We start from the raw sequence: 27,193 nt of genomic DNA, 5'->3' as shown, positions 1-27,193 counted from the left end.
TACATTTATTTGTTTATTGTATTTTTTGGGGGAAATTAATTGTACGCTTATTCATTTTTGGAGCATTTATTTATTTCTAATTATGGCAGGATTGGTCCTGCAACCCAGCAGAAGGCTGTTAAAAAATACCTATTTGACTTGAAGCCATAATCTAGCGCTGCCTTTTGGCTGGACAGAACAAAGATCGGACTGAAACAAATGAGTAATAAAATGTAATAAAACTTGTGGCAAATTAATTAAACATAGGACTTGGTCTTTTATCTATTTTACAGTTTTTATATATATATATATATATATATATATATATATATATATATATATATATATATATATAGATAGATAAATACAATTCCCTCTTTAAAGTACAAAAAAAATAAACAGTTAACACTTAAAAAAAAAAAAGCAACATTTTCTTTTGTTCTTTTTAAGTTTGCGTGTGTAATATACAAAAAATACATAGATATTTGGGGTTTTTTTCCCCCTGGAGACGTTCCAACTCTGCTCCCATGCTTCTTACAAACTGCCAAAAAGTTTAAGGTACAAAAAATGTACTATATTATCAAATCAAAATAAGAGACTAAGTGATCAACACATGAGATATCCTACAAAATATGTTGTTTTATATTAAACAGCATTTTTGCTTTAAGAATTAAATCCCTAGTTTAATTTCTAAGGAATGGCACTTAATAGTAACAGCCCTACTCATTACACCTGCATGCAATCAATTTAATAATTTCACTTTATCTTGCAGGAAATTAGTTTCTATAAATAGGATTCATATCCAATTATGAGGGGGGACCACAAAGGTGCTGACTGCACCAGAGGAAAGAATTAAAGCTACAGTCAGTCAGCACAAACCACTGAGGCATCAAATGAGCCCTCAGTTCCCCTAGCCCCCTGCAATTAATATGCATTAAACTTTAAAAGGAGCTATGGCACAATGTAAACACAAACGACAAATGAAAAAGCAAAGATTTGTCTGCTTGAAACGGTGGTATAACATTCTTGTTTCCTTGATCTCAAAGACTGCAGCATAGGATTGTCAGGTATTGATACACCAAGTGTGTTGTGGAAGGAAGGAAGCCAATATAATGATCACTCTTACAGCTTTGAAAAATAGTAGCCTTTATTTTCTGATGGTTTTATATTTACAGAAAGCATGGTCTTGCTGTCTTAGTACAATGGGATGAAGAACTCGCTGAAAAATACATAAAAGTTCTTTCAGGTAAAGCAAGCAAACCAAATCAATGTGACATTTGGACCTGGAGATTAAGATCTGTATTTGATTGATGAATATGTGTTTAAAAAAAAAAACTATGACCTGAGCGCTGCCCTACAGGATGCAGTGAGAAAGAACCACTTATGTGCCCTGTTTGAATATTACATTAAATGAACATTTTGATGCTTGTGATCCACCTACTACAAATATAATAAAATAAAAATCCCTAAAACAATCAACCCAGGATAAATCACAGACATCCAATTGGGATTCAACACAGAATAAAATAGCGCATCAGGAAAAGTAAAATCTAGATGAACTAAGCAAAGCGAAATTAAAAGAAAGAGATATACGACGACGTTCGGATGACATGGCCAGAGCAACTGTGCGGTAATGTGCAGCATAGAAATATGATTTGACTGGAAAAATGCTTCCCTCCTACTGCAAGTAAATTCTTCGCTTCAGTGATCTGAAGGATGCTGTAAACGATTTCAAAAGTGCTCATACCCTTGGAACTTTTTCTTTTTGTCCTTTCTATCATTTTATAACCTCAACCTTTAACATATTTTATCAAAATTTCACGTGATAGACCAACAGAAAGCAGTGCGAAATTCACAGATTATGATCCAGCCAAGAGGTGGAGGGAGGTTCTGTGGTCAGTAGACCTTTTTCAGTATGTAAAATGCTATGCAATAAAAACATTTTCCACCACTGGGAAAAAAAAAAACCCACAATGCATCTTTATGTGTAAGAATAGCCTAGTCAAAGTCCAATTAAAGAAGTGTGGCATGACAGGAAAAACTAAGGTTCACAGATACACAAAATTTCAATAAAAAACACATTAAATGTAGTTTTGAAATGTAACAAGATAAAAAAAAAAAAAAGTTATAGAGGTATGAACACATTATCAAGGCTCCAGATTTCAGAACCTGTGCCTATCATAGGGGCAGGATGGTATGGACTCAATTATCAGCCAATTGTGATATCAAAACTTAGACTGCATGGCTCTCTGTCTGCTTAGATACACAAACTGTAACTGCAGTCACTGTGGCCAAAAAGGAGGAACCAAAAAAAAAAAAAAAAAAATCAGATATTTGATGCTTTTGGATACTGACACACGAGACTCTCCATAAATAACAAAAACAACCCTAAATTCTGACAAATAACATTCTCTTTTACACTGATATACAAACAACATAAGAGGATCATAAATACAGAGCAAACAGGTGCCCAATAACATTCAACACACAATAAATGTAATATGGTTTATTAAACGCAAATAGGATTAAATTACGCCGTCAGCCGATGTTTCTCGCGGGAAAACATCAGATCTGAATAAATTACTAAGCCAACCCTGTCTTCAACATGCTGCTGTGATACTGGAGCTTGGTGACTGCTAAAACATTCATTTTTGGAGCTGTAGAGCTATTAGAAATGGATGAGGAGAAAAACAAACACAGTGGATGAATATGTGATACTCTCATAGGCAACATTTTCTAAAAAAAAGAACAAGTCAACAAAGCTAAGAACAAGTATAAAGCCTCTTTTTTTTCCCAGATATCTGAATTATTTGTATACTTTCCCCTCATATTCTGTACACACCTGGTATAAATTACATACATTGTCAATTTAGGCCATTTTAGGATGAACTCTGGTAATGAAATTCATACTGTCGAAGAGATCCGTTAAAGTGTCTATGAGTACGCAACTATCTCTAAAATACTTATGTACAAATACTGTTTGCTGTAATATCTACACAGAAATAACATTTCAACTAATCATTTGGGGTAAAAGAAAAACTACCTTTAAAAATGTGTCCCCTCCACTGTGCTATCTCCTAAGTATTAAAACCTTATAAATGTGAATCTTCAGATAAGTGTCCAGCAAATGTTTTCAGATACTGGCACGTATGTTTTTTTTTGTTTTGTTTTTTTGTTTTTCCCAGCATGATGAATAAAAATTGAAAACTACAAATTAAATGCTGTAAGCAAAAAAAAAAAGCATGAGTTAAAGTTGGCCTTGAGATTTTTTTGTTGCCGTTATCACAACGTCCCAAGGTACGAATGACGGCAGGCACTTGAATGTCGTGGTTGTGGCATGTGAGCAGGAAACAAATGGATAGTCACATGAGATTGATAGTTTTAAAAGAGTGTTCCTTTGAAATAATAATAAAAACAAAATAAAGAGGAAGATAAATGCTCCTCGGCACTCAGGATTCCATCTCATCATCTAAAGGAGGCGGCTCGAAGCTGAGGACCTCATCATAGGTTAGGCCTAAGGGGTGGGAACAAAACACCATAATGAGCATCTATGTAAGAGATTCTAACACAGAACAAAGTCACTCATCCAAACTTACTCTTCCACTCCTCTATTTCCAAATCGCGACTTTCAAAGCTCTGGTCGTAAGGCTCCGCCTCGGGCTCGTCGTCCGGGTCGTGGTACTGAGAGAAGTATGGGTGGGCCAGAGCCTCCGACGCTGTGATCCGCTTATCCGTGTCCAGCACCAGCATCTTCTCCAGCAAGTCCACAGCTGAAGCACAGCAGATAACAGTAAGGAACACTAATGTAGTTGTAACATTTGGAACCATATATTCACATACGGGACAATTTGTGTTGAACTATATTTTCCCTATTTACAGATATAAAAGGTAAGCCTTATTTATATAGCACCTTTCACACACCAAAGCCACTAAGTGCTTCGCAACAGTTTAAAAGGAGGTTGTAGCAGCCCAACATGTAGTTAATTAAAGGTATAGAGGATGATCTTTTATTTCTGGGTGGATCATCTAAATAAGTGGTCCTCCTCATTGTCAATCATTCTGGTGATGTGCTTACGTAAGGCAATCCTATATGCTCGTCCCGTTAGCTATCTTTTTCTGGGTTTGCACACTTTCAGGCGTATATCTGTGGTGAGCTACGGTTTCAGACAGTCATTGAAGCTCACCTTTCTGACTGCGGTTCTTTGAAAATGGCCGAGGGTCGTAAGAGAAAAAGTGTCTATGAAGTGTATGTGAAAAAAGAAAGGCCCCAGAAGAGGCAGATGTATCCCAGAATGCTTTGTGGGAGAGCTCTCCTCGCAAAGCATTATGGGATTTGCTGTCACAGCGGTATCCGATAGTGGCGACTAATAACAAAGATGACGCAGGCACCGTGCAGTGGAGGAGGAGTTAAGTGACAAATGGAGCAAAAAGCAGTGATTTTCTGTCTGAACAGTAAGTTATAGTTGTCCACTATATAGTCCCCACTCTATATAGTGATTGAGGGACTTAGGGGTTAGGGAGGACGTTCGGACACAATAAGCCTGTATGAGCTACAAGAACAGCAACTATTAAATAGACGAGGAGAAATGGGATCTTGCATGCTCTTGCATGTGCATTTTCAAAATGGAGAGGACGGGTCTTTAAACATTTTTGTGAAAATCCTTTCACAATACCTTTAAAAGCCTGTACAGACAAATGGATCTTAAGTAAGCTCTTGAAGGTGACAACAGAGTCAATAAAACACAATGCGGGCAGAAGATCATTCCCAAGTCTGGGACTTCTGTGAAAGTACAATGGGATTTCAATTCAGATTTATTATTTCTGTGCCTTCAGAAGGACCAGGAGCTCTAGATTAACCAACATACAGTTAAAACCAGATAATAAATTAAAAAAACAAACATATTTTCCTAACAGTCATCTTAACAGCATAATGTCCTGTAGTTTTTGGTCTTTTGTAATTACCTCAATTATTCTAAAACAACAAGTATAATCTTAGACAATAATGAATTATTCATATTCAGACATTTTTTACACTAAGGTCACCAAGCATTTAACCAATTTATCAAAACCCTGATGATGATGATGTCACCTTTAGAGGATACTGATTGGTTTATTGACAACATCTGAATGTTGACAGACAAACCAGTGGAGGTTTTAAAAGCTCTGTCCCTCTGTGTAACATAGATAAAAGGAAATTAGCCAAAATATTGAAAAGAGAATTGAAATCTTACAAAAGTCTTGTTCATCCATTAGTGCAATTTGTAAATGCTTAAAGGTGCTATGTTGAACCCTTTCTATATTTATACGCAAGGATTAACAGTTTTGTGTCCCAGAGATGCCAAATATGAACAAAAATTCATGTAATCTCCAGAAAATAATAAATAAAAATAATTTTGGTAAGCCTAACAGACCTAAGGCAGGAAATGTTCAAATTGCATGACTGAAAGTGGGAAAAAAATGTAACTTTCTTATGCAGCTGTTCGATCTCATGTACTAAAGTGCTACTGCCAGCTGGATTACATTTAAAAGATTGATCTCTTTCCCCATTAATGATACGAAAAAGAAAGTCTGGTTTCACTGAGAGAAAAAAATACGTTAAAATCTGGGGATATTATGCCATATAGTTTGTGGCTATGCACCAGGCTCAGACTTGTAATCTGTGATACCGGGCATTTGCCCGGTGGGCTGGTCCCATTTTCAGCACTTGAGGGCTAGCCCTCCTTAAATCATACAACCCCAAAACTTACTCTCCGGCCGAAGCTCCTACCTGCGACAGTAAATAACTCAAGAAGCTCAAGAAGCAATAAAATGACAACTACCTAAATGATGCATGCAGCATATATAGCCCTTCCTTGTCATGCACATCCATGTGACGGTTGGCATATGGTGTAATTTTCTATTTCTTCAAACTGTAAAATCCTTGCAACAAAATAAATTATAATAAAACAAAAAAGCTTTCTTTAAACCAAACTACGATGTTCCTCTTATATTTGGCAAATTTATGTTTAAATATTTTGCAAAAATATGTTGCGGTGCATGATGGGGGTTGCATCTAAAGGCCAACGTTTCCCGTCTTACGTGCATTGTTGCCAGGTTGGGATGTTTCCCAATCTGGCAGTTTAGGATAGGTAAAAAAAAAATTTTCTTTAGATTTATGGCCTAAGAGATCAAAAGAGGCCGAAAATTGTTCCCAGTCTGAGCCTGCAATACACGGTATATAGTATGTTTTATATCATATATAGCTATAGATTCTGTTTTCTGTGCAAGTGTCCAATTTGTCTGCACCATCAACATCAAGTCAAATTCCTTGTGTTTCTTTTAACACTACAGCTTTAGTTCAACTGTATCATTTTCATTTTTATTAGCAGTTTCATAAATGCTTACCAATACAGTGCAAAAGCAAAGAGAGTAAGGAAGGAAAAACCATACTGCAATTTTTAGGATAGTCAGGATGCCACTAGAGGGCTGCAGTGAGCCAGAAGCTGTATAAACAGATCAAAGCTTAAAGAGGAACTTACCAAGAGGGTTGGCACCAATGAACACATCAGCAAAGTTCCTCTTGGGCATGTGAGGAAGAGAGTTAATGTAGTTCCTTGCCTGTTGGAAAAAAAAAGAGATAAACAGCTTTAATTGTCACAGTTTCAGATTCCTAGAAATGTTCACAAAGCAACAGTAGCTCCAAGCTCTTAGCAATCAACCTAAACTCCAAACGCCTTTCGTTAGTACAAAACTAATCCTACTGAAAACTGATCACTGGTGCAACAGTAGCTGCACAGGCAGGCACTGTGAGCCAGAAAGGAAACAGGGAAGAAGTGAAGCGACAGTACAGGGTGGTGTTGCCCGTCAGTGTGGAAGGGAACAGCAAAGTTGTGGCTGCTGCTCGTCCCCAACTCCGACTGATAAAAGGGGGGGGAGGGGGTCTCACCTCATGGCTGGGCATCCTGCTTATGAGGGAAGCTGGGGGAGTCCCCGTCAGACGCATTATCTGCTGCAGCTGGTTTATATCTTAAGCTTCTGAGTCAAGGGGAATCATAGCACATCAACAAGGATGGGGGGGTGTCATTAAATGAAGAGAGGCAGGATGAGAGATTTGAAGGCAGGGGCAGAAGACAAGAAGCCGAGCTGATGTATACAATATAATCATTGGACTTTTACAGATTAAAAAGTTTAAATCCTCTAACGCGCAGCAGGGCTAAAAAAAATACTTGACAAACATGGAAAGCAAAGAGAAAATGAGCCGCAGCACAGTTCAACGCACAGCCGGAGAAAAGATGGTTTAGTAAACACAAGAAAAGTAGGCTAACTACAACCAGAGACGACACACAGACAGGCAACAGAAAGAAAAATAAATAACTGGGAGGGATGGTACTTAGCACTCACAGAATCTGAAGAGATTTTCATCAAGAGCTCGGGCCCTGGGGTTCCGACGAGCATCATTATAAGCTTCAACTGATCAATGTCTAACACGCTCACATGAAGGAAAAATAAAAAAACAAAGGAATGGATGGACAGCACTGGCAACAGAAAAAATGAGTGAAAACATGCAAAAAAATGGAGGAATAAACAGACTAAATGTAAATCTACACAAAGAGCTGGACTGGATGGAGCTTTTTTCGGAACCTGAAGAAAAACCTTTTTTTTTTACTGCCTGTCTGGTTTGTTGGTGTTTTTAGAGACAAAAGGTGCAGCTTTTTCCACTTCCAAAAACAAATATTGATATTAAAAGAGCAATTCCTGCTGCTGTTTCCTTATAAGTCAGGAATTAAATTCATTCCAACATGCAGATAATGTTGCGCTTCACATTTAACAAACTCTGCAATAGATAATGTTATATTTGACTCACAAATTGGCTTTTAAGTCTTGCACCTCTAATAAAAACAACTATGATAAACGGGCCTCTGCTGAACTAGTGAATATTGAGGAAGTTGTTCAGCTGATTGATTCAGAAGCAAAAGAGTCTTATCAAAGTAGGAGGATTTAAACATTACCCTAATTTTCTGTCTAATTTTTCCTTTAAAATGTAAAAATTTCCATTTACAAGCCAGATGGAAGCGTGCATTAAAATGTTTAATCATAATGTGGGTCAGGAGTTAGTTTAGGCAAGTATGATAGTGTACAAAATCCCATGCAGCATTTTTTAACTCCAAGATTCTCAACACATTTAAAACTGAATTCAAATAATTGTTAGTAAAGGTGCACAGAACAATGAGCTGGTGACCAGGATGGAGGCTCAGAAATCCAATAGTTTCCCCTGAAGTGAATGCACCGTACCCAGGAACTATCAGGTTGCAGTAACAACAATATTTGGTCACCAAAGGTAGAAGACTTAAAGTTGGCAAGTTTGGCATCAGTGAGATGTTAGAAGTTAACCAGAGGCGCCACAGAGACGTAAAAAAAATAAATAAATAAATAAAAAGCACTATCCTACATCTTTTCGGCTACATTTTTTATTTATTTAAATCAAACGTGTCTTTGATATAAACAGTAAAATCATCACTTGTGCTTCAAATAGAAAAATGTTCCTAAGCTGGCTCTTATTAGCTTATTGTAAATATAGATTTTTGGGTGGAAACTGAAACAACCTCGGAGCAGAATTAGCTGCTTATTCATTTCAGAGAAACTGTGGAAGACTCTGAATGAGCCATACAACCCTAATAGGGGCATCCCCATGCCTAATAAACCAGACTAAATGGGGTTAAAATGGGAGATTAAATGTGTAATTTAGTCTGGCCCCGATGAATGAGAAATCGGGAGATTGTTGATGACAACAACCCGTTGTTTTTCAAACCATGTCTGTGCCTATTGGCCAACGCTCTAAACAATGAGCACAACAGACTGTGACGTAGTAAGCGCGACAGAAAGCTGGTGGGCGGTAAAACGGGGAATATTCCTTCCTAAAAATGAATGAGTGTAGAGCCTTTTCCTGCTCACATTTCAACGAAACCCCAAGTCTAATTCTTCCAAAACTTTTTCCAAAGCTGAGTCAAATGAGAACTGTTCAATAGTTTCAATAGTTGTTGCCATCTTCCTTGTTGTTCTTTCTCCAGCGTCGCACAGCTTGGTTGTCACACCCTCAAAACCCCACCCCCCGCTTTGCATCCAGAAATTCAAAACACATCTCTGCATTGTGATTGGCCCGCCAGTTCTAGGGCCTGGGGTATTGATCGAGGCTAGACCACTCGCAGGCAAAAGTGATTTTGCCCGATGGCAGGTGGGGCTAGTTTACTAGGCTAGGCATCACCAGTATCTGCAAGAATTGAACTTTATTGATCTCACAATGGAAAAATGCATCTCTGCATTTAACATATCCCCTTGGGGAGCAGTGGGCTGCTATTGTGTGGCACTCGGGGAGCAGTGTGGGGTTAAGGGTCTTGCTCAGGAACCCAGTGTGGAGGCAGTGAGGATTGAACCGGGTACTTGCAACCTTCTCAGAGCACAAGCGCACTGCTCTAAACACTAGGCCATCACTCCAAAGAAAGACCTCAATCTGAAACGCTCCCTCACAGATCACAGGCTCATGTGAACATTAAAGATTATGCATCTTTTATTTCCCTACGACCATTATTCCACATTAGGTATAACACTTACACCCTTTAAACTGCCAACTATGTAAAGCATCCTAGTCCTCTTACTTCTCTTCCTTACAATTAGATTAGATAAACGCTGATGCCGCAGTCAAACATTCCATTCAGACAGGTTATGAGGAGGCAGACCAGAGAGAACCATCTTCACAAGAGCGATTCAGATGTGGTAAGAAAGCCCAACTCAAACACCCACACACAGGACATGCAGAGAAAGCGTGGATGAGTCGGTTACTTAGAGCAGGATCACAAACACATTATGCAATCGGCCCCATACTTTTTTTTTCCTCTTCACAGGACCATGGCCCCAGGAGCAGGTGCTTAGTTCTGCATTTCATTGTGGTTGCATTTAAAAAAATAAAAACAAGATCATCATGCATGTTTTAAACAAAAATCATCCCAACGCTCAGAGGCGGTTTTCTGTGTAGAAGAGAAGCAGAAAAAAATGCGCCGTCATGAAGGGGTAGAAAATCAAAAGGTGAGCCATGCAGCAAAAGGTGAAAAACATCTCCTTGTATGTATGCAATACATACACACATTGGCATGCAACCTACAAATACTTCATACGTTTGGCTCAACCTGAACAGGGAAGCATTCTTACCGTGTTTGAACAGCTTTAAAAAGAACTCAGATTGGTCTGAGACTATTTTAAAAAAAAAAAAGTCCTCTGAATGGATTTCCCTGAAACATTTATGAACAAAGAGTACTTTGACAACATAAATGAAAGGATACGGTCTGTGCCTGGAAAAAGCGTCCGTCCGGTAAGCAGCTCCGCCATGATGCATCCAACCGACCAGATGTCCACTATTTAAAATGAAAAGGCTTGTTAGCACCAGCATGTTCAAATTGATGTCCTTAGATGAAGAAAAATATTTTTTTCCAAACAGAAATGCAAGAAATAAATGAGAAAAGATTTTAAATGAGAAAAGATCTTAAGGGACGTTTAAAAGTAGCTTTTCTGCTCCCCTTGTCAAATTATTCAAGTGCCTAAAAACATTTTAATATATTATGAGTTTTCGAAGCTCAGATGTACCAACAGAATTGTTAAATACTGCAGATAGACACGGTAAAAAAAAAAAAAAACTGAATACAGGGTTTATACAGGAATGAGAAACTCTAATTTAATGCTTTTTAATGCTCTTTTACTGCTCCTAGAAATCATTTTAATGCCATCAACAAGTACCCATGACTGTCCATATATATATATATATATCATAATTTGGATTTTCCCATTCTAAAGCTTTTTCTCCGCTTCAACCTTCTTTTCTGAACATAAGGCTTACAATCAACATGTTATATCTGATATAATAAATCTGACGAAATCGTTTTTATAAACTTAAAAAAAAAAACAAAAAAAAACATTTTAAATGCCAAGATAGTCACATTTAATTAATTTTAATGCCAATTAAGGCCTTAATTTAAAAAAAAAATATTTATTGACATTTAATGATACACGGAAACCCTGGAATAAAAAAAGAAAAGAAAAAAAAAAGGTAACAGGAGGAATAGCTAAGCTATTTATGTTTAATCAAAAATCTGTTCGCTTATTTTGGCTTTCACCAAACATTCTTGAGAGGATTTCAGATGCTCAACAAGTTTGAAATCCTTAATAAGACTTTCCTTTTATAATACAGACATGCTTCGAGCTACCAATGATGAAAATGAAGGAGTTGTAGAAATATTAGTTTCCTCGTTTTTATTTTTTAGCAACAATCAGTCCTAGCTCCAGTTGATGTCGCACAGTAACAGATATTATATACGATATCGTATTGGAGAGGCTCTAAAAGTATGCTAAAGTAAAAAGCAAGTATTGTAGTAAATCAATGCATGCATTTTACAAAAAGACTCATTTAAGTGTTAAAAAAAACAACAAGTTTTTTTATTGTGGGATCATTTTAAGAAGATTCAATTTCTAATAAAGCAAAAAATAAAAAAAAATATCTTTGCACCCTCAGTCATCACCTGTAAACACCATCTGTAAATCGTTGTTTTAAAACTTTATGAATACATTAAAAGTGGTTAGCAAATGCGGAAAAAATATTTAATTACCCGTTTTTTTTAATTATAAATATTTAATATTGAAACTACTTGTAGTATTTAAGCCAAACTAAAAAGAGCAGCATTTTGGAGCACAAAGGTTGCACACAATTGGCCCGCTTACCCGTCATGTTGTAGTGCATCCAGTTGAGCATGATCTCAGGAGCTCGGTACCACCGCGTGGCTACGTATCCCGTCATCTCGTCATCCGTATGCCGCGCCAAACCAAAGTCAAGGATCTGATCAATGAGAAGAAAGGACAGTGAGCCGAGCGCCACTCATGACAGACCCAAAACATTTATCTGCAAAGTTTCCCACCTTGAGCTCACAGTCTTCATTAACAGCTAGGTTACTGGGCTTAAGGTCCTAAAAAATGTTAAAGGTCACAGTCGGTATGTTTAAGGAGTAATACACTTTGGCTGTGTGGAATAAGATACATTTTTTGAGTTTATTTAAGTATTAAGCAGGGAAAACACTTACTCTATGAATTATATCTGCTGAGTGGATGTACTGCAGGAGAAAAGAAGAGCACAGAAAATTCAACTTTTAAAGTCAATCTGGAAATAATTCATCCTTAAGAATCATTTTAGACAATAAATATGGTGCGGTATAGACAATTATATGTACTATGCAAGGAGAATCTAAAAGAAGAAAGAAAGAAAACAAAGCAAAAGAAAACAAATCAAATCTCCTGGTTTGTTTCTTGTTGATTAGTGTTTAGTTAATGGCTAAATATGTAAAAGGTAACCTTTTAGTAAAATAAATCATGGGGAATCTTGTATTTTTTCTCCCCTTTGAATCATCTTTATAGTAAAAATCTAAAACTGGTTTTATAAGTTAATTTGAGCTATTTTAGTCAGTTATAGCAGCTTAAATCACTTCTCTGCTTAGTGTATTTGAAAAGAACTGTTTATCTAAAAAACAAACTGAGTGAGACTCGTACAAACCTTTAGGCCTCTGAGAATTTGGTAAATGAGAAACTGGACATGGTCGTCTGTCAGCTTCTGACACTTGACGATGTTGTTTAGATCTGCTCCCATCAGGTGTGTCACCAGATATCTGCAAAATGAAACTGATAATCAGATGTGGTCTTGTTTTCTATAAGTGCCTTAGTAGTTCATCTTTCTAAATGATTGTCTTTGGTTGTGTGCTGACTCAATGAAATACTTGGCAGTTCGTTTTTTAAAGCTTCTAAAAATCCCATCTGGCCATTTATCACCACAGGGAAGGAAGGTCAACGTGGGCATCACTTTCACTTACCTTTTCCTGACAGTTAAACCGCTGTTTGGAAGTGAAGCTCATTCAAGACATGTTCAGGAAGCCGTAATTTGTCCCCTCTTTTAATCCAACAATCGACTCACACAAACAATCTTTCTATATTTGTATTTTAGAGAAAGAGGAAATGACCCACAGTTGGAACGGCTATAAAATGACAATTAAAGAAAGAAGAAATTGGACTTTATTGATCTCACACTGGAGAAATTTAACCAATCCCCTTAGGGATTAGTGGGCTGCCATTGTGTGGCGCCCAGAGAGCAGTGTCGGGTTAAGGGTTTAGCTCAGGAACAAAGAGCGGAGGATGTGGGGATTGAACCTGGTACTTGCAACCTTCTCAGAGCACAAGTGCAATGCTCTAACCACTAGGCCAACACTCCCCCTTAATTGGTTTCATTTCTCTCTTACTTGTTGACAAACAAACCAGACGTGGTTCTTTTGCAGCGCCAAACTTTTGCTTTCAGTATAATTTTACTGCAAATAAGACCATAAAGGGGCTTTCACCTATCATGCTTAGCAGCCACGCATTACACCTGGTCATTGCAGCGAGCATACTTGAAGAAACGCTGGCCTACATTCCAGCTATTGTCACATAGATTGGATAATCGATTTTATAAATCAAGTAAATAACAAAGAACCAAAGCCAAAATGTGTAGGACCTCGTTCATAGCAACACAGACAGTCACTTTCTTCTATAAAGGAGATTATTACATTTTCTTCAAGACATTTTTCTGATAAGAAACTCTTTCAGGTACTCCTGTTTAGCTTTTTGAGCTGACGAAGCTAGTGCTAGCTCTTTAAGGTACATGCCAATAAAAATTAAGAAATCATGGACGACTTGTTTTTGTAAATAAACAAAAAAATATATTTTTCTTTTTCCAACCTATCCAAGGTAAAAAGGAAATCGTTCAGAAAAAAGCACTTTTATAAAACAAAACCTGAATTATGAAACATTTTACATGGCATATTCAAATAAGTTTTACTTTCTGAAATTATATTTTCATGATATTGTAAATTATTGTGATATGCCTGTTTATCACGAAACTTCATACCAAACAGAAACAAGCTTATCCGTTTGATCACAATAAAATAAATTTATAAACACTAAAGGTCCATCAAAATATGGAGCAGAGCTATTTTTTACTCTGCTCTGGTCCGACCAGGTCAAGATCCACAATTGCAATGATACCAAACAGGAAAAAGAATGTCGAGAAGATCCGGTTTGTCAAATTAAAATATAGTAACGATAAATTGGCAACTACAAATTGCAGAATAATTCTTATACATCCCTAAATCTAAGGCCGTTTATTTAAATGATTGGATGCAAACTATCGGTACTTCAACATACCAGGTAGCAGATTTCTCATCTCGATCAAAGTATTTATTTTACACAGAGAGGCTTAAAAGTTTAATCAAATCCAGTCATGACAACTTTCAAGAGCGAATCTCACAACTTCAAAACAAACTTTTTATCACAGGCATGGCTTGAGGGGTTGTTGGTTTTGGAGTTGGGGACCAACTTTGTTTTTTAAAAAACAATTTAGTATGATCCTAATTATCCATGTTACAAAAAACCCCAACAAAAAGAAAATATTTGGGCAGAAACTTCACATAATGCATCATATCAAATTAAGTGTTAATTTCCACATGTTTTGCTCCTATGAATTTAACAATAATATGGTGCATGCTCTCCTCGAGCTCAGAGGAAGTTGGAACAGAGCAAGAATGCGTAGACTGTAGGCTTTGCTCTGAGAGATTGGTCTGGAGCTCGGCAGAGCTGAGTGGGGCAGTTGCGGAGGATGCGGGATTTCAAGGTAACCATCCTTCAATGCCTACAGTTAAACAGCTCAACGTGGTTGAAGACCATTGAGTATTAATTGAGTAAACTCCTCTATGACAACTCTAAGTTGTAATCCATTCTAATCTCTAAAGAGCCTCTTAACAGAACACGAATAAAAAAAAAATTATAAAAAAATACTAACACCAGCAACCAGAAACAAAGCATCGAGGGAAGAATCAATCTACGCTATCAATTTCTTCATATTATCCTTTCTACTAGAAATGGAGAAAGAATAGCATTGCTATCACTGCCTCCAGTATAAAGGATGTTTACTCATACATCGATCAACTTAGCCTCCTCATCTAAACGCCCTCACAGCATTAGCTTCAGCTTCAGTCAAGACCAATGTTTATATTGTATGCCTAGTGCCTTTCGAGTTTTACCACTCTATGAATCAAAGTATTTTTTCCATTGTTTCACAGTGAATTACATTTTTTTCTTAATTATTTCCCCATTTCCCTGAGAGGTGCTAACTGGCTTAGCCCCATTATGCCACTTCCTTGTTTTACACACAATCACAGTATTATAAATATACACAATTTACTAACAAAAGAAAAAAAAAAAAGTATAAAACTCACAATGAGCCAGATGTTTTAAACGTTCAGAAAATCTTTGATTTCAACCAGACTGAGTTAATGGCAGATAAATTTAGAAAAAAGTGAAATAACCCAAAATTTAAAGCTGCACTTCAGGGGTTGACATTAAGGATTTTTACCTTCGGGCAAGTGGCTTTCACATTTCATTTGCCCAGAAACAATTTTTACTTGCCGAGTATAATGTTTGATAAATATAGTTCCTAATATAAATGTTTGTATATTTATCAATGAAACATGTTAGTTTTTTAAATGTTTATTTTGTAATACAGTAAGTTTACAGGTTCCTGGCGTGTATATGCATGCATCAGATAATGAACTCAAGCCTGCATTACCGTGTTAACATGCTTTTCAATCCTTCCTGCACATTCTTTTCAAACTAAACTTTGCTATAAACTGTTTTGTGCTCGGAATAATTTGTACTCTCCTGACAATAAAAATGACTTGCCCCGGGCGATCGGGCAATGGTTAACATCGANCTGCTATTTTCAATGACTACTTATTTTTGTCCAGCTTTAACATCGGTATCGATATCGGTTATCAGCTACATGAGTTTTAAAATATCGGCATATCGGCCAAAATCCCAATATCGTGCATCCCTAGAAATAACCCAAAATTTAAAGCTGCACTTCAGGGGCTGACATTAACAATTTTTACTTGCCCAGTATAATGTTTGATAAATATAGTTCCTAATATAAATTTTTGTATACATATCAATGAAACATGTTTGTTTTTTAAATGTTTATTTTGTAATTCAGTAAGTTTACAGGTTCCTGGCGTGTATATGCATGCGTCAGATAATGAACTCAAGCCTGCATTACCGTGTTAACATGCTTTTCAATCCTTCCTGCACATTTTCAAACTAAACTTTGCTTTAAACTGTTTTGTGCTCGGAATAATTTGTACTCTCCTGACAATAAAAACTACTTGCCCCGGGCGATCGGGTAATGGTTAACATCGAGCCCTGTACTTAGTGATTTTGGAGTAGTGCTCCCCCTAGAGGACTACACCCCACAGCTACAGCAGACTGTCACTCTCAGTCACTTAAGTGTATACATTTTTTAATTGCTCTCACAAGGTTATTCAACCTCTCCATATTTTTCAGCAGCAAACTAAAAATTTATCGTTCTAAAGTCACAGTAGTAACACCAACAGTATGTTATAATCTCAGTGCTTCCCACCACTAGTTGGAACTGAAGACGTCTCTTGGATGAGAGCTGAAACTTCTAGAAAAATTTACGTCCAGACAGTTACCTAAAGGGAAGTTTTTAAGCTTGAGCATGACCTGAATGACGGAGAATCTTCACAGAAGAGTCAACATCTGCATCAGTTTTGCATCCTTGTTTTTGTTCGTGGTCTCGCCACAAAGCGATCCCCTGGCCAAAGTTCCTTCTTGTTTATGAGCTGTCTCAGTGCATTTCACATTTTCTCTTCCTTTTCATTTTAGAAAAAGGTTTCTGTGGATTTTGATGCTGGCTCCAACATGTCACAAACCTCTAGAATCCAAAAGTGTTCTATGCTCACCTGTGGGCAGCACAGTGAGGGCCGTGTGACTATTGATGGCTATGGTTTCTGGCCACAGACAGTAGCGGGAGATGACCTATGCCTCATGAACACTTAGGTTACCATCACAAGGACTTGGAAGAGGATATATTAAGGCAAAATGTTTGACTTAGTACTCCTTTAACATCCTGAAATAAAAAGGGGGCACTACTTTTGTGATTTTTACTTTTTTACAGTTTTTGCTTCATTAAATTCTGACGCTGCACAGTAATGCTCAGTCTAAATCTTAAATCCTGAGCCTTTACCTCTTATTCATACCCAGAAATCACTCAGTGATTTGCATCCATCTTATTTTCTGCCAAACCATTTTCACTGCCTTCTCAAACGCTCGCCTAAAACCAAAGGTGAAGCACAGCCTAAATAGTTCGTTGAGGTTCTCCTCACATTTCCACAAATGTGCAACAAGCTGATGACGCAACAGCACGCATACAATTCAAGGACGCTCACTGAGGATTCAGAACACACACACACTACAAGCACACAGACGGCCAGATGGCTGTTACCATGGAGACTGGCTGTGATGTGCACAGCGCACGTGTGTTCAACCCTCTATCCACCTTGATACGTATGCCCCCCCACTCTGGGCTCACGCTAACTTAAGCATCTTTTGCAGCGTTTCCTTCAGCTGCTGAAAGGTGGAAGTGATTTTTGGGTTTGAACTCGATCAACAGTAGTGAGGATTGAGAGCAGGAAGAGAAACAGAAAAACAACAACAACAACCAAAGAGTCCAAGTGGGGACAAAGGCAGCAGACGGATAGAGGGGGGTGACAAAAACAAAACAAAAACAAACTTACACATCATTGAACTCCTCTAAGCTCGTTGCTGGGGTGAAAACATCTAAGAGGCCGATCACCTGCAGGGAATAATAAGTGAGGAGGTTAGTAATCATTTACAACTTTCATTAAACAATACATCTATGTACAGTCTATGTACAGTCAGCCCACATTAGTACATATAAGTTTTTAATCCGGGGAAAGCTTCAGATTATTACCCAGGTTGGAAAAGTTTGAGATTTATATTATTTCAACTGTTTTTTCTTAAATTGTTTCTTAAAGTATTTTGAGTACTAGAACCTTACAGAGACATTACCAGTAAAATGAACAAGTCATACTCTCAATGCATTTTAAAAACCACCAAACAAGACAGAAGCTGGCTTTTGACCTTTTTTTTTTTGGTGCGATTAAGGGCTATTAGCAAGTTGAAGAACAACACAGATCAGAACTGTTTAAAATATCTATACAAAATGATCTAGGACGAAAAACTACATTTACTCATTTCAATAAGTTTCAAATAAAAGGTGGAAACCATACAACAGGTCCAGCCAATAACACAGTTTTCCAAAAGGATGCTGGGGTGTAAACAGGAAGGGACACGGTCGTCCACTTTGTCTATGTCTACGGACTGTGTCTCAGTTCCCCAAAAATAAACCGTTTTATGTGTCTATATTAAACCGGTTTTAACTTTCCCACTTTTCTCATAGTTTTCCAGGAGGAACACCGATTGTTGCTGACTGACCAGTGTCATGGGAAGTTCCCACTCTTTCAGCCTTATCTCAGGCCTCCAGCAGAAACAGACCAAATACTGCAGGAACAGCATTTACAGTATTTATTTTTCAGCTCTTAGTAGTATTCTTTTATTAACTATTGTTCTTAGACATTTTTATATAATTTATTAAGACATTTCAAAAGTCCATCCTCAGTATTAATGTTTAGTTCTATAGGTTTCAGATGCTTTTGTTTCTTTTATGTTCATATTTTAAGGGATTCTGTTCTCTCCTCAGTGAGATAAATCTACCTTTCAGTATTGTTAAGCCCGAATTGACTGAACTCTTTTCGGGTCCCCTTTTAAAACATTTTTACACAAGTTTGCTGGAATATTGGCCAATTCCTCCAGTCGAGATTTTTAGGTGTGCTTTGCTCACAAAAATCTTTGTACTCTTTATAGTATTTTATTTGTCTGCAGTGAAAGATACGGGCAGATCATCTAAACATAAATTCATGTAAAATGAAAAACAAAAAAAGTCTTTTCACACAAAAAAACATGGCATGTGTTGTAGAAATTCACATTTTTACATCATCATTTCCTTTCCCATAGTTTTCAACATCTGGGTAAAAGGCAAAAGATTATCTATGTGCTCTGCATGAACTACATGGGCTTACACGTTAACTGTATTAACAACAGGAGGAAAACTCAAATTAAAAAAACATTTGCAAGAAAATAAAAACTAGAACTTGAAGACAAATGAAAACTGATTTAGTATGAATTTACTAAACTTATTAGAACTAAAATTAATTGTCTTTATCATAATGTATTAAGATGAGTCTAGTCTCCAGTTGCTCTTTTGTTTTGTTTTTGTCTCCTGTACCGCACCACACAAGCAGGTGGCAAGTACATTCAGTACAGTACAGTCCTTAAGTACATTCATACAGTCCTTACGTGGGATTTTATTTCTATCATTATTATTTTTCTTCTTTTCTATCCTGTCTTATCTATCTTCTTCTTTTCTAACCCTGTCTTGCCTCCAGTATGTACATTACATACAAGATTAAAACTATAGCTGAAACTGATAACTAAACTGAAAATCAGTATTTATAAGCTTGTTTGCTTAGTTCTTATTTTATTATTAATGCTCATAAATACAAAAAATAGAATATGAAATCAGAACTAAATAGAAATAAAGACTAATGAAAATGTCCAAACTATTTAAACCTTGTCATAAATCTCAAACTGACCTAAACATTTCCTTAGACTAAGCTTAACCAACAAAGCTATATTGACCCATTTATATCAGATGTAGGTCATGATAGTTTTTCCTGTTCTGAGCTCCTAATCATGCTAATGGGGGCATTACTGAGAATACAGTTTTCTACTTCCTTTGCGGTGAAGTGCACAAAAGTGAAAAAAAAAAAAACACCCCACCCATAGGGTGTCTCTGTGCCCAAATAGAATAAAGAAAGTTGCACTTCTGAACTTGCACAGGCTCTTTAAATCTCCCACAATCTTGTTGGCTGGTTTGTTAAACATCAGCCAACATGAATAAAAGAGTGTCATACTGCTGCTGCAGGAGGTATAAAAGCAAAGGTGAAAAAAAAAAAATGTGCAAAAAAACTCCACTTAAAACTCCCAATTGATTTGTTTCAGCAGGACCTGCTTATGTACACCATCATGCACGGGTGTATGCATACACATATGCAAGCATGTATACTGACAAAGAGAGCCGACCCTGCCCCCATCCCCAGGAGAAGAGACTCAGATGGATATGGTGCTGTGAAAACATTCGAGTGGCCCACCCACTCAGTACTCAAAATCGGAGCTCATTGGCTGAGCTGCAGCCACAACAAACAGCTGATTGGTCTGCCTTTACTTTCTAAAAATCAAAACCCGGGGAGTCTCCCGGCAACAGCGTCAGTAAAACACAGAATCCCTTCTTCTGTGTGTTTCAGTCTTAAGTAGGCATCAAAAAGCTTCACCCTTTTTATGCCTTTGCTTCCTGTAAACAGGAAGAAAGAGATGCACCCTCTCTTACATAAGCACTACACTTTTATTATGCCAGCAGACACATGTTTCTATACAATGTGGCTGCTATGCATTTGGTGCAATGATTACACTAATCCTAAATAATCCTCACTTCATGTAAAACCTGTTTTGCAGATAATGCACGGAGGTAGCTACAAGCTCTGCTGCTTTGTGCAACAACAATTTCTGAACTGCTCAACAAACACCCTGTGGCTGTTCGAGTAGTGAAATATGGGCGTGTGCAGAAAACAGGATCTAGATAAAAAGTCATGCTGAAAGCACAATGAATCACAGCTTTAAAAAGAGGTTTTAGTAAGAAGAGGTAGGTTCACATAAAGCATAATCCCCCCCCGCCCCTTAATGCAAAATGCTGCATTAACAAATACTCTAAAGCCACAAAAAACTGCCCTTTTTGATGCAGTTTCTGATATTTACTCATCACAACTTTCATATCCAGGTTGATAAAAACCTAATTTTAGTCATTTATTAATGTTTCGACCCTGCATATGTTGCAGTGGAGTTTAGTGCAACTGAAACTGTGCTTTGCATTTAAGGGCTGAAGCTGAACTGCTTTGGATTTTATTTAGAATAGCATAGAAAATCTTTTATTGTTCCACAATGGGGAAATTCTGTTGTTTACAGCAGCAAAAAGATTATAGAAAAAATAGTCACACAAATGTGGACTTTAGAAAAATGATTAAGAAAAAAAGATGAACTGTACTGCACTGTGAAGTGTTTTAACAATATAAAAGCTGTGCACCTGGAAAATAAAGAACCAATATCCAGCTATGGACATCAGAGATGTGCAAAATGACAGAAGCATGTTATTTAACAGACTAAGATAGAAACTGTGCAAAATCAGAATGAGTGTAACAACTTATTGACGTTGTTGGGAACAGTGGTGGTCATAAAGGCTTCCAGCTGCTGGACGGAAGGACCTGTGATCACGCTCCCTGGTGCATTTAAGGTGCAGCAGTCTGTCACTGAAGGAGCTTTCCAGCTCTGCAAAAGCTTCATGCATGGGGTGGGAGACATTATCCAACAGAGAGGTTATTTTAGTTAGGATCCTACTGTTTCCCACCTCATGCACTGTGTCCACATCATATGACTAAAGAATGCAAACTTCTTATTTGAAATGTTGAGGAGTTGCAAACCTTTTATAATGAAGCTTGTACCATTTCCTTACTATTCAATAACTTGTTGGTCTGTCAAATCAAATCACAGCTAAGTTTGTAGTTCATAAGGAAAACATGTCAAAGGGAAGTGAATATTTTTAAAAGCCGCTAAAACACTGTCAAAGTAAAACCATAGTTTTTTAGATGTTTTTTTATGTCACAGTGACACATTACGTTTTTCTCTCCATTACAGACCGAACACTTCCTTGACTGGTTTATCTTTAACCCCACATGTTAATGAAAAAAAGTGCAAAAGAATTATAATTAAAATAAAAAACATAGCTGAACGATCATAACTTTATAACACCAATTATTACACACAATACAACGTAAAAGCTTTTAAAACATCTCTAACTTCTTTAGGTTTTATTTCCAAAATGCTGAAAACTGATTAGTTTTTTTAGCCAATGGCTCTTTTTAATATTATATTTTTAAATAATCATGAAACAAAACCAAAAAAATCCCAAAACAACAATAATACATACAAAAAAAAAAAAACAATAAAAGATGGAATGCATGGGATTTATCCACCCAGTTACTATCACAGCTGCAAGTACACCAATAAAACTCTTGACCAATACATCAACTGATATATTTGACTTATATCAGCTCATATCACCAGCCATGCCTTGAGATCACTTGCAATGCATGCTGCCGCTCCCATCGTTTGCTTTCCATTGGTAATGTTTTCTTTTAATTTTCTATTAAATGTATTCGGGGGTTTTTTTGTTTAAAAAAAGATGTGCGTAAAATTTATATTTGTGACAATCTTCTCATAGAATTGAATGAAAATAAGGCACTATCAGCTTAAAGAATCAGCCTCCCAAAAGATGGCAGCACATATTGGTGACCGGTTAGACTGAGGTCAAAATGACCGGCGTCTGCCTTGAAAAATAAAATAAAATCCATCAATCTTTAACTGTTTGCTATGCAAATTTCTTCAGTAATTACATCCCCATGGCAGGAAACCATAGCCACCACAAACCGGATTTGAATTGTGTTTATTAAATTTGAAATTAAATAATTGGTTTTCAAATGAATTTCACTCAATTGAAGCTGAATTCCATGGTCTGAAAATGACTTAATTTGTTTGAAAATGTATTTTTTTAGACTGAAAATACCAATTTGTCTATTCTTTCATTTTACTCTGTTTGTTTGAGAATGACGTTTCTTTATGTCAGGCAACCAGTTCCTTAAGCCACAGAGTAATTGAACACAGATTCACAGATAGACCAGTGTAACTTGTTTTTAGTTACATTTTAAGCTGAAGCAGTATCAGACTTGTTAGATGCCATTAACTATGTCTATTGTCCTGTGTGAGGAGAGTCATAAAGAACAAACAAATCTGGAATAGCTGCCTGTAGCTATTACCTAAGCACGTACTGCAGGTGCAGTGTTGTTCTGTGGTTTCTAAATAATATATTTGATATGCAGGATGATTCTAGGGCTGGGTATTTTCATCAAAGTCCTGAATCAATTCGACTTTGATTCATACAGCTCGATTAATTTTGATTCCCTCTGTTTTTACAACAATTAAAGCGGTTCAACTGTGTTTCAAAAGTATTTTATTTTTTTCCTGTCACATTAAACACAAAGTGCAAACTTGTAAATCAGACAGTTTAAACTTCAGATGTGAACAAAACTGTCTCAAAAGTGTGAACTTGTTTGTGAAAAGTGAAGCCTCACTCGAGCAAGCAGACGTGACACAGCAGACATGCATGAGCTGCATTATCTCCACTGTACAAACCATATGTGCAGCGTTGTCTGTAACAACTACAGGGTGTTTGCTGGTCAGCCCCCATTTGTTAATGCCTTCAGACAACCTATTTGCTATATTTGCAGCTGTCTGGCATGAAGTTATCTTGAGAGCATCTTTCCTGCTCATTTGAATGTGAACGTCACATGCGTCACTATAAAACGAATCAATCTCATTGCCTAGACATCGATTTTGCAAAAATGTAAAGGAATCGATTCAAAATCGATTAAATAAATTTTTTTACCCAGCCCTAATGGATTCCATCTACGAAGCTCAAGTACCCTCCTCTGCTTCCGCTTAAACTGTAGAAAATTAATGATGCAATCTGTTATTTTGTGTTTGATTACTCTTAAAGAACCCGTTTTTAGAAAAGGAAACGGAATTTTCAACTGAAATTAAATTGAACGGAAATTAAGTCAAATGTAATTTTCATGACAACAAAATACATTATCAAAACAAATTCATTTATTTTCTAACTATCAATATCAGGTTTTAATTTCAGTTCAGCTCAATTTCAAAATAATGCATTTAATTTCAAATTAGACACATATTTAGTCCTTTCAGATCCTGTTTCTGATTGCACGGGTTTCTACTTATAGCATCCTAACACCTACACAAATTTCCAGGCTGTCTCACCTTTTCATGAACTACAGATATGTCTACCTGATACAGTACGTCTCTCTGGTTTTCTACTAAGGGTGTCCTGGTTCTATATCAGCTAAAAAAAATATCAGAAATTGTATGCCAACACCCCTGACATTTTTTCATAGAAGGTCTCCGCTTCTGTTAAAATCTTCTGTAACTAATTGGTTAACTTTACATGGGTTAGTCGTTTTCATAACTATTGTTGTTGACTTTTGTTCATGTTTCGAGTAATATTGCCTGATCAAGTCTTTTCTGACATTTCACGGTATAAAATAAGTAATAAAAGCTGGTATGATTGATGCTAATATTGTATCTGGCCATTATTGGTATCAACCAATTCTCAAAGCGGCAATATGGGTATCGGAAATGAAAACGTTGGATCAGGACACCCCTAGTTTCTACAAAGGAGGATGTTCATACTTATCTAGTCTCAAATTGGCAAAATTCTCACTCCTTAAAGTCATTTTCTGAATGTATAACAGAAATTTAAAGAAAACAGATAATGGATTTGGGCTTATAGAGCCAGGAGAACTCATCAAAGAAAGGGAAGAAATGATACAAAGGAGGATGCAGGGTAGGATGAAGGAATGGAGACTTTACTGAAACAATTCATCAGTTATTGAATAAATCCTAAACTAATTTAGTAATGGGTTAATCATTAACTGGAGTACAGAGACTAAAAAATATGTCTTTAGATGACAAAGCGACCCACTTAGAACATTAATTTAGTCAACATTCTTACGTTTAAGATTTAAAAAAAAATGTTTGTCAAAATGCTCTATGCAGAACTCCTGAAGTGGAAAATCTGAGTTTCACCAAATTTAATTTCGTAAAAAAAAAAAAAAAAACTTCTTTAAGGAACCTTTTGCTTATCAATTATTAAATGAAAAAAATAATCCGACAGATTAATCGATTTGCAAAATAATCATAAGTTTCAGCCCTAATGGAGACACAAGCAAAGATGAAAAAGAAAGAATGACAAATATTAAAGGCACAGGAAAGGAAATGTGCAAAATAAGAAAGTACAGAAGCAGAATGAATCAAGGTAGGGCAAGAAGGGCAGACCACAATAAGGACCCAGGAAGGAAAGACCCAAGGAGGCTAGGCTAGCAAGAAAGGAGGGAGGAAGTAAAAACAAAGGAAACATTTAGATAATGAAATTGAGTAAACAGTGTAGAAATTAAAATATTATTCTAAACTCCTTTGGTTCCCATAATTTCATTGAGACCTGGACAGCAGTTGATCTGTGAGACTTTCCCAGACGTGTGTCATGTGTCTTCAGACCAAAACCAAAGCAGTGGTTTGCGGGAGGGCAGCTGAAGCCACTGCTCTGAATAATACAGTGTTGCTTTGATACTAAAGGAGAGACAGGGAAGACGACATGTAACAGAAGGTGATGAGAGTGCATATAGTACTTGTTAGGTGACTCATGATGCATCAAGCAGCCCAGCGCTACATGCAGGGGGAATACCTCTCCTAGCTAGATGTGACACCTGCCACAGTTGGCCGGTTCAGTCTTGTATGATTGTGCTACCATGCACAGAAGAAGAAGCTTAGCGTACCTTCAGCTTTTACCAAGAAAAACTTGCTATATAAATAACCTGTAACCTGAGGAGTCATAACAAGTTTTCCTCCTTCCCCTCCCAAAACAGAAAAACAAACACAAAAAAACAGCTCTGCATGATCTCACACATGCATCAGCAGATATAAATCTGACCCAGTGGTTATTGGATGTAAAAGAAAAAAAAAAAAAAAGTCATGAGGTTTCTGTGGTGATCTTGTCCCTAAAACCCACATTTACAGACGAGACAGGAATCCCTGGCAGCGATGGGGGCTACACCGCAGCGGACTTACATTCTCGTGCTTCATGTGTTTGAGCAGCCGCAGCTCTCTGTACGTTCTCTTTGCGTGGATGATGGACTGGAAAGGCCTGGACAGCTTCTTCACCGCCACCTTCAGTTCTGTCTTCTCGTCGTATGCCGAGCTGTGAATGAGCGGAACATTTCAAACGTGAGACAGAGGAAGTCAATGCCATTAATGTAGGCAGCAAACAACGAAACCCATAAAAAAAACAAAAACGTTATGTTTCCCTTGCTTTAACCAACAATGAGATCCTTCACCTGACTGTGTAGGTGGTCACAACTCAACCGATAAAGCAAATAACTGCATAAAGCCGTGCTCTTGGTTTCTATTCCTTATTTTAAAAGCTGAAGTTGTCGAAGCTCAGCACCAGTGTCTACATGCAGATAAAATCCACCTGCGATTCCCTTATTATAAGGTAAACATTCACTACTTTATATTTACCCAGATTGCCTGTTTTAAATCCAACTTCAGAAATCTTAGGTCTTAAATCTTATCTTAAAACTTTGTTGTAGGAATTCCAAAAAAGAAAAGAAAAAAAAAAGAAAAGAAAAAAAAAAATCCATAGGACCTTGTTCCCAAGTTTGAAGACGTTTCACTTCCCATCCAAGAAGATTTTTTAAATTCAAAATGTCAAGAATAGCGTTGAGCTCCAGGTTTTATACAGTAGCCCAACAAAGCATTTGTTGTGGGAACTAAAAATCTCTTAAATAATATCTCATTTATCACAATTGCAACCTGCTTGGTGGGAATGTTTGTTAGCCCTTTGAACCAAGGTAGATTATCTTTTTACAAATAGTACGCATAAAAATATTAATTTATTGGAATTGAAAATATTACGTAAATACTGCTACTTGATGTTTTAGAGAGCTTATGCACAACTTCCTGCTCATGAAATGGTTGTTTGGAAGCATTTGCGGTGACAAGTATCATATTTTTTAAAATGTTCAAACCAAATATGACACACAACAGATTACCTTTATTTTAATAAGTCTTCATTTATTATGCTTCAACAACAAAAGCAGCTGATTTCTGAATAGCGATCCTCCTTTATTTATCCTTAAGATAAACCACTTCCCTTCCAAGGTCAATCACCTTATCTGGATATCTATAAAGTCGATTGCTCAACCAAGGGGGGGTGGTGGGATCTTTACTAAGAATGATGCTAACTAATTTGTTTTTGCTTGTTTTATTTGGGTCAAAAAGCTTTAGCTAGACTAGACAAAATACAATTGAGTAACTCTAAAAGGGGAACTTGAGTGACAGATAAGCAAAAATATAACCAAACCCAAAGTCAGAGCGGTGCCGATGTTTTCTGCACACCTTTTTCACCACTCAAAGTGTCGACATTTAAAGTTAGTCGGAATGCATC

General features: G+C 36.9%; 1 protein-coding gene across 2 annotated transcripts in view; it reads right to left on the bottom strand.

Annotated features, from left to right (window-relative positions):
* Positions 1-1,110: 1,110 nt before the first annotated feature.
* The window catches only part of LOC107101432 (mitogen-activated protein kinase 14A), a 32,509-nt gene continuing 6,426 nt past the window's right edge, over positions 1,111-27,193 (bottom strand). The window contains exons 2-12 of one of the 2 annotated variants that reach the window (XM_015400349.1): positions 25,816-25,945; positions 17,664-17,722; positions 12,545-12,656; positions 12,078-12,107; positions 11,916-11,963; positions 11,722-11,836; positions 10,293-10,364; positions 7,360-7,439; positions 6,498-6,576; positions 3,576-3,749; positions 1,111-3,493 (exon numbers count right to left, since the gene is read on the bottom strand). In XM_015400349.1, the coding sequence (XP_015255835.1) occupies positions 3,429-3,493; positions 3,576-3,749; positions 6,498-6,576; positions 7,360-7,439; positions 10,293-10,364; positions 11,722-11,836; positions 11,916-11,963; positions 12,078-12,107; positions 12,545-12,656; positions 17,664-17,722; positions 25,816-25,945 (964 nt within the window). In that variant the 3' untranslated portion in view covers positions 1,111-3,428. Of the gene's footprint in view, positions 3,494-3,575; positions 3,750-6,497; positions 6,577-6,904; positions 6,985-7,359; positions 7,440-10,292; positions 10,365-11,721; positions 11,837-11,915; positions 11,964-12,077; positions 12,108-12,544; positions 12,657-17,663; positions 17,723-25,815; positions 25,946-27,193 lie in introns of both variants that reach the window. The other variant, XM_015400348.1, reaches the window with a different exon arrangement.

This window comes from Cyprinodon variegatus, unplaced genomic scaffold (genome assembly GCF_000732505.1).
Source record: "Cyprinodon variegatus isolate N-32 unplaced genomic scaffold, C_variegatus-1.0 Scaffold1094, whole genome shotgun sequence".
Lineage (NCBI taxonomy): Eukaryota > Metazoa > Chordata > Actinopteri > Cyprinodontiformes > Cyprinodontidae > Cyprinodon > Cyprinodon variegatus.
This window is presented reverse-complemented; position numbering and strand designations above follow the sequence as displayed.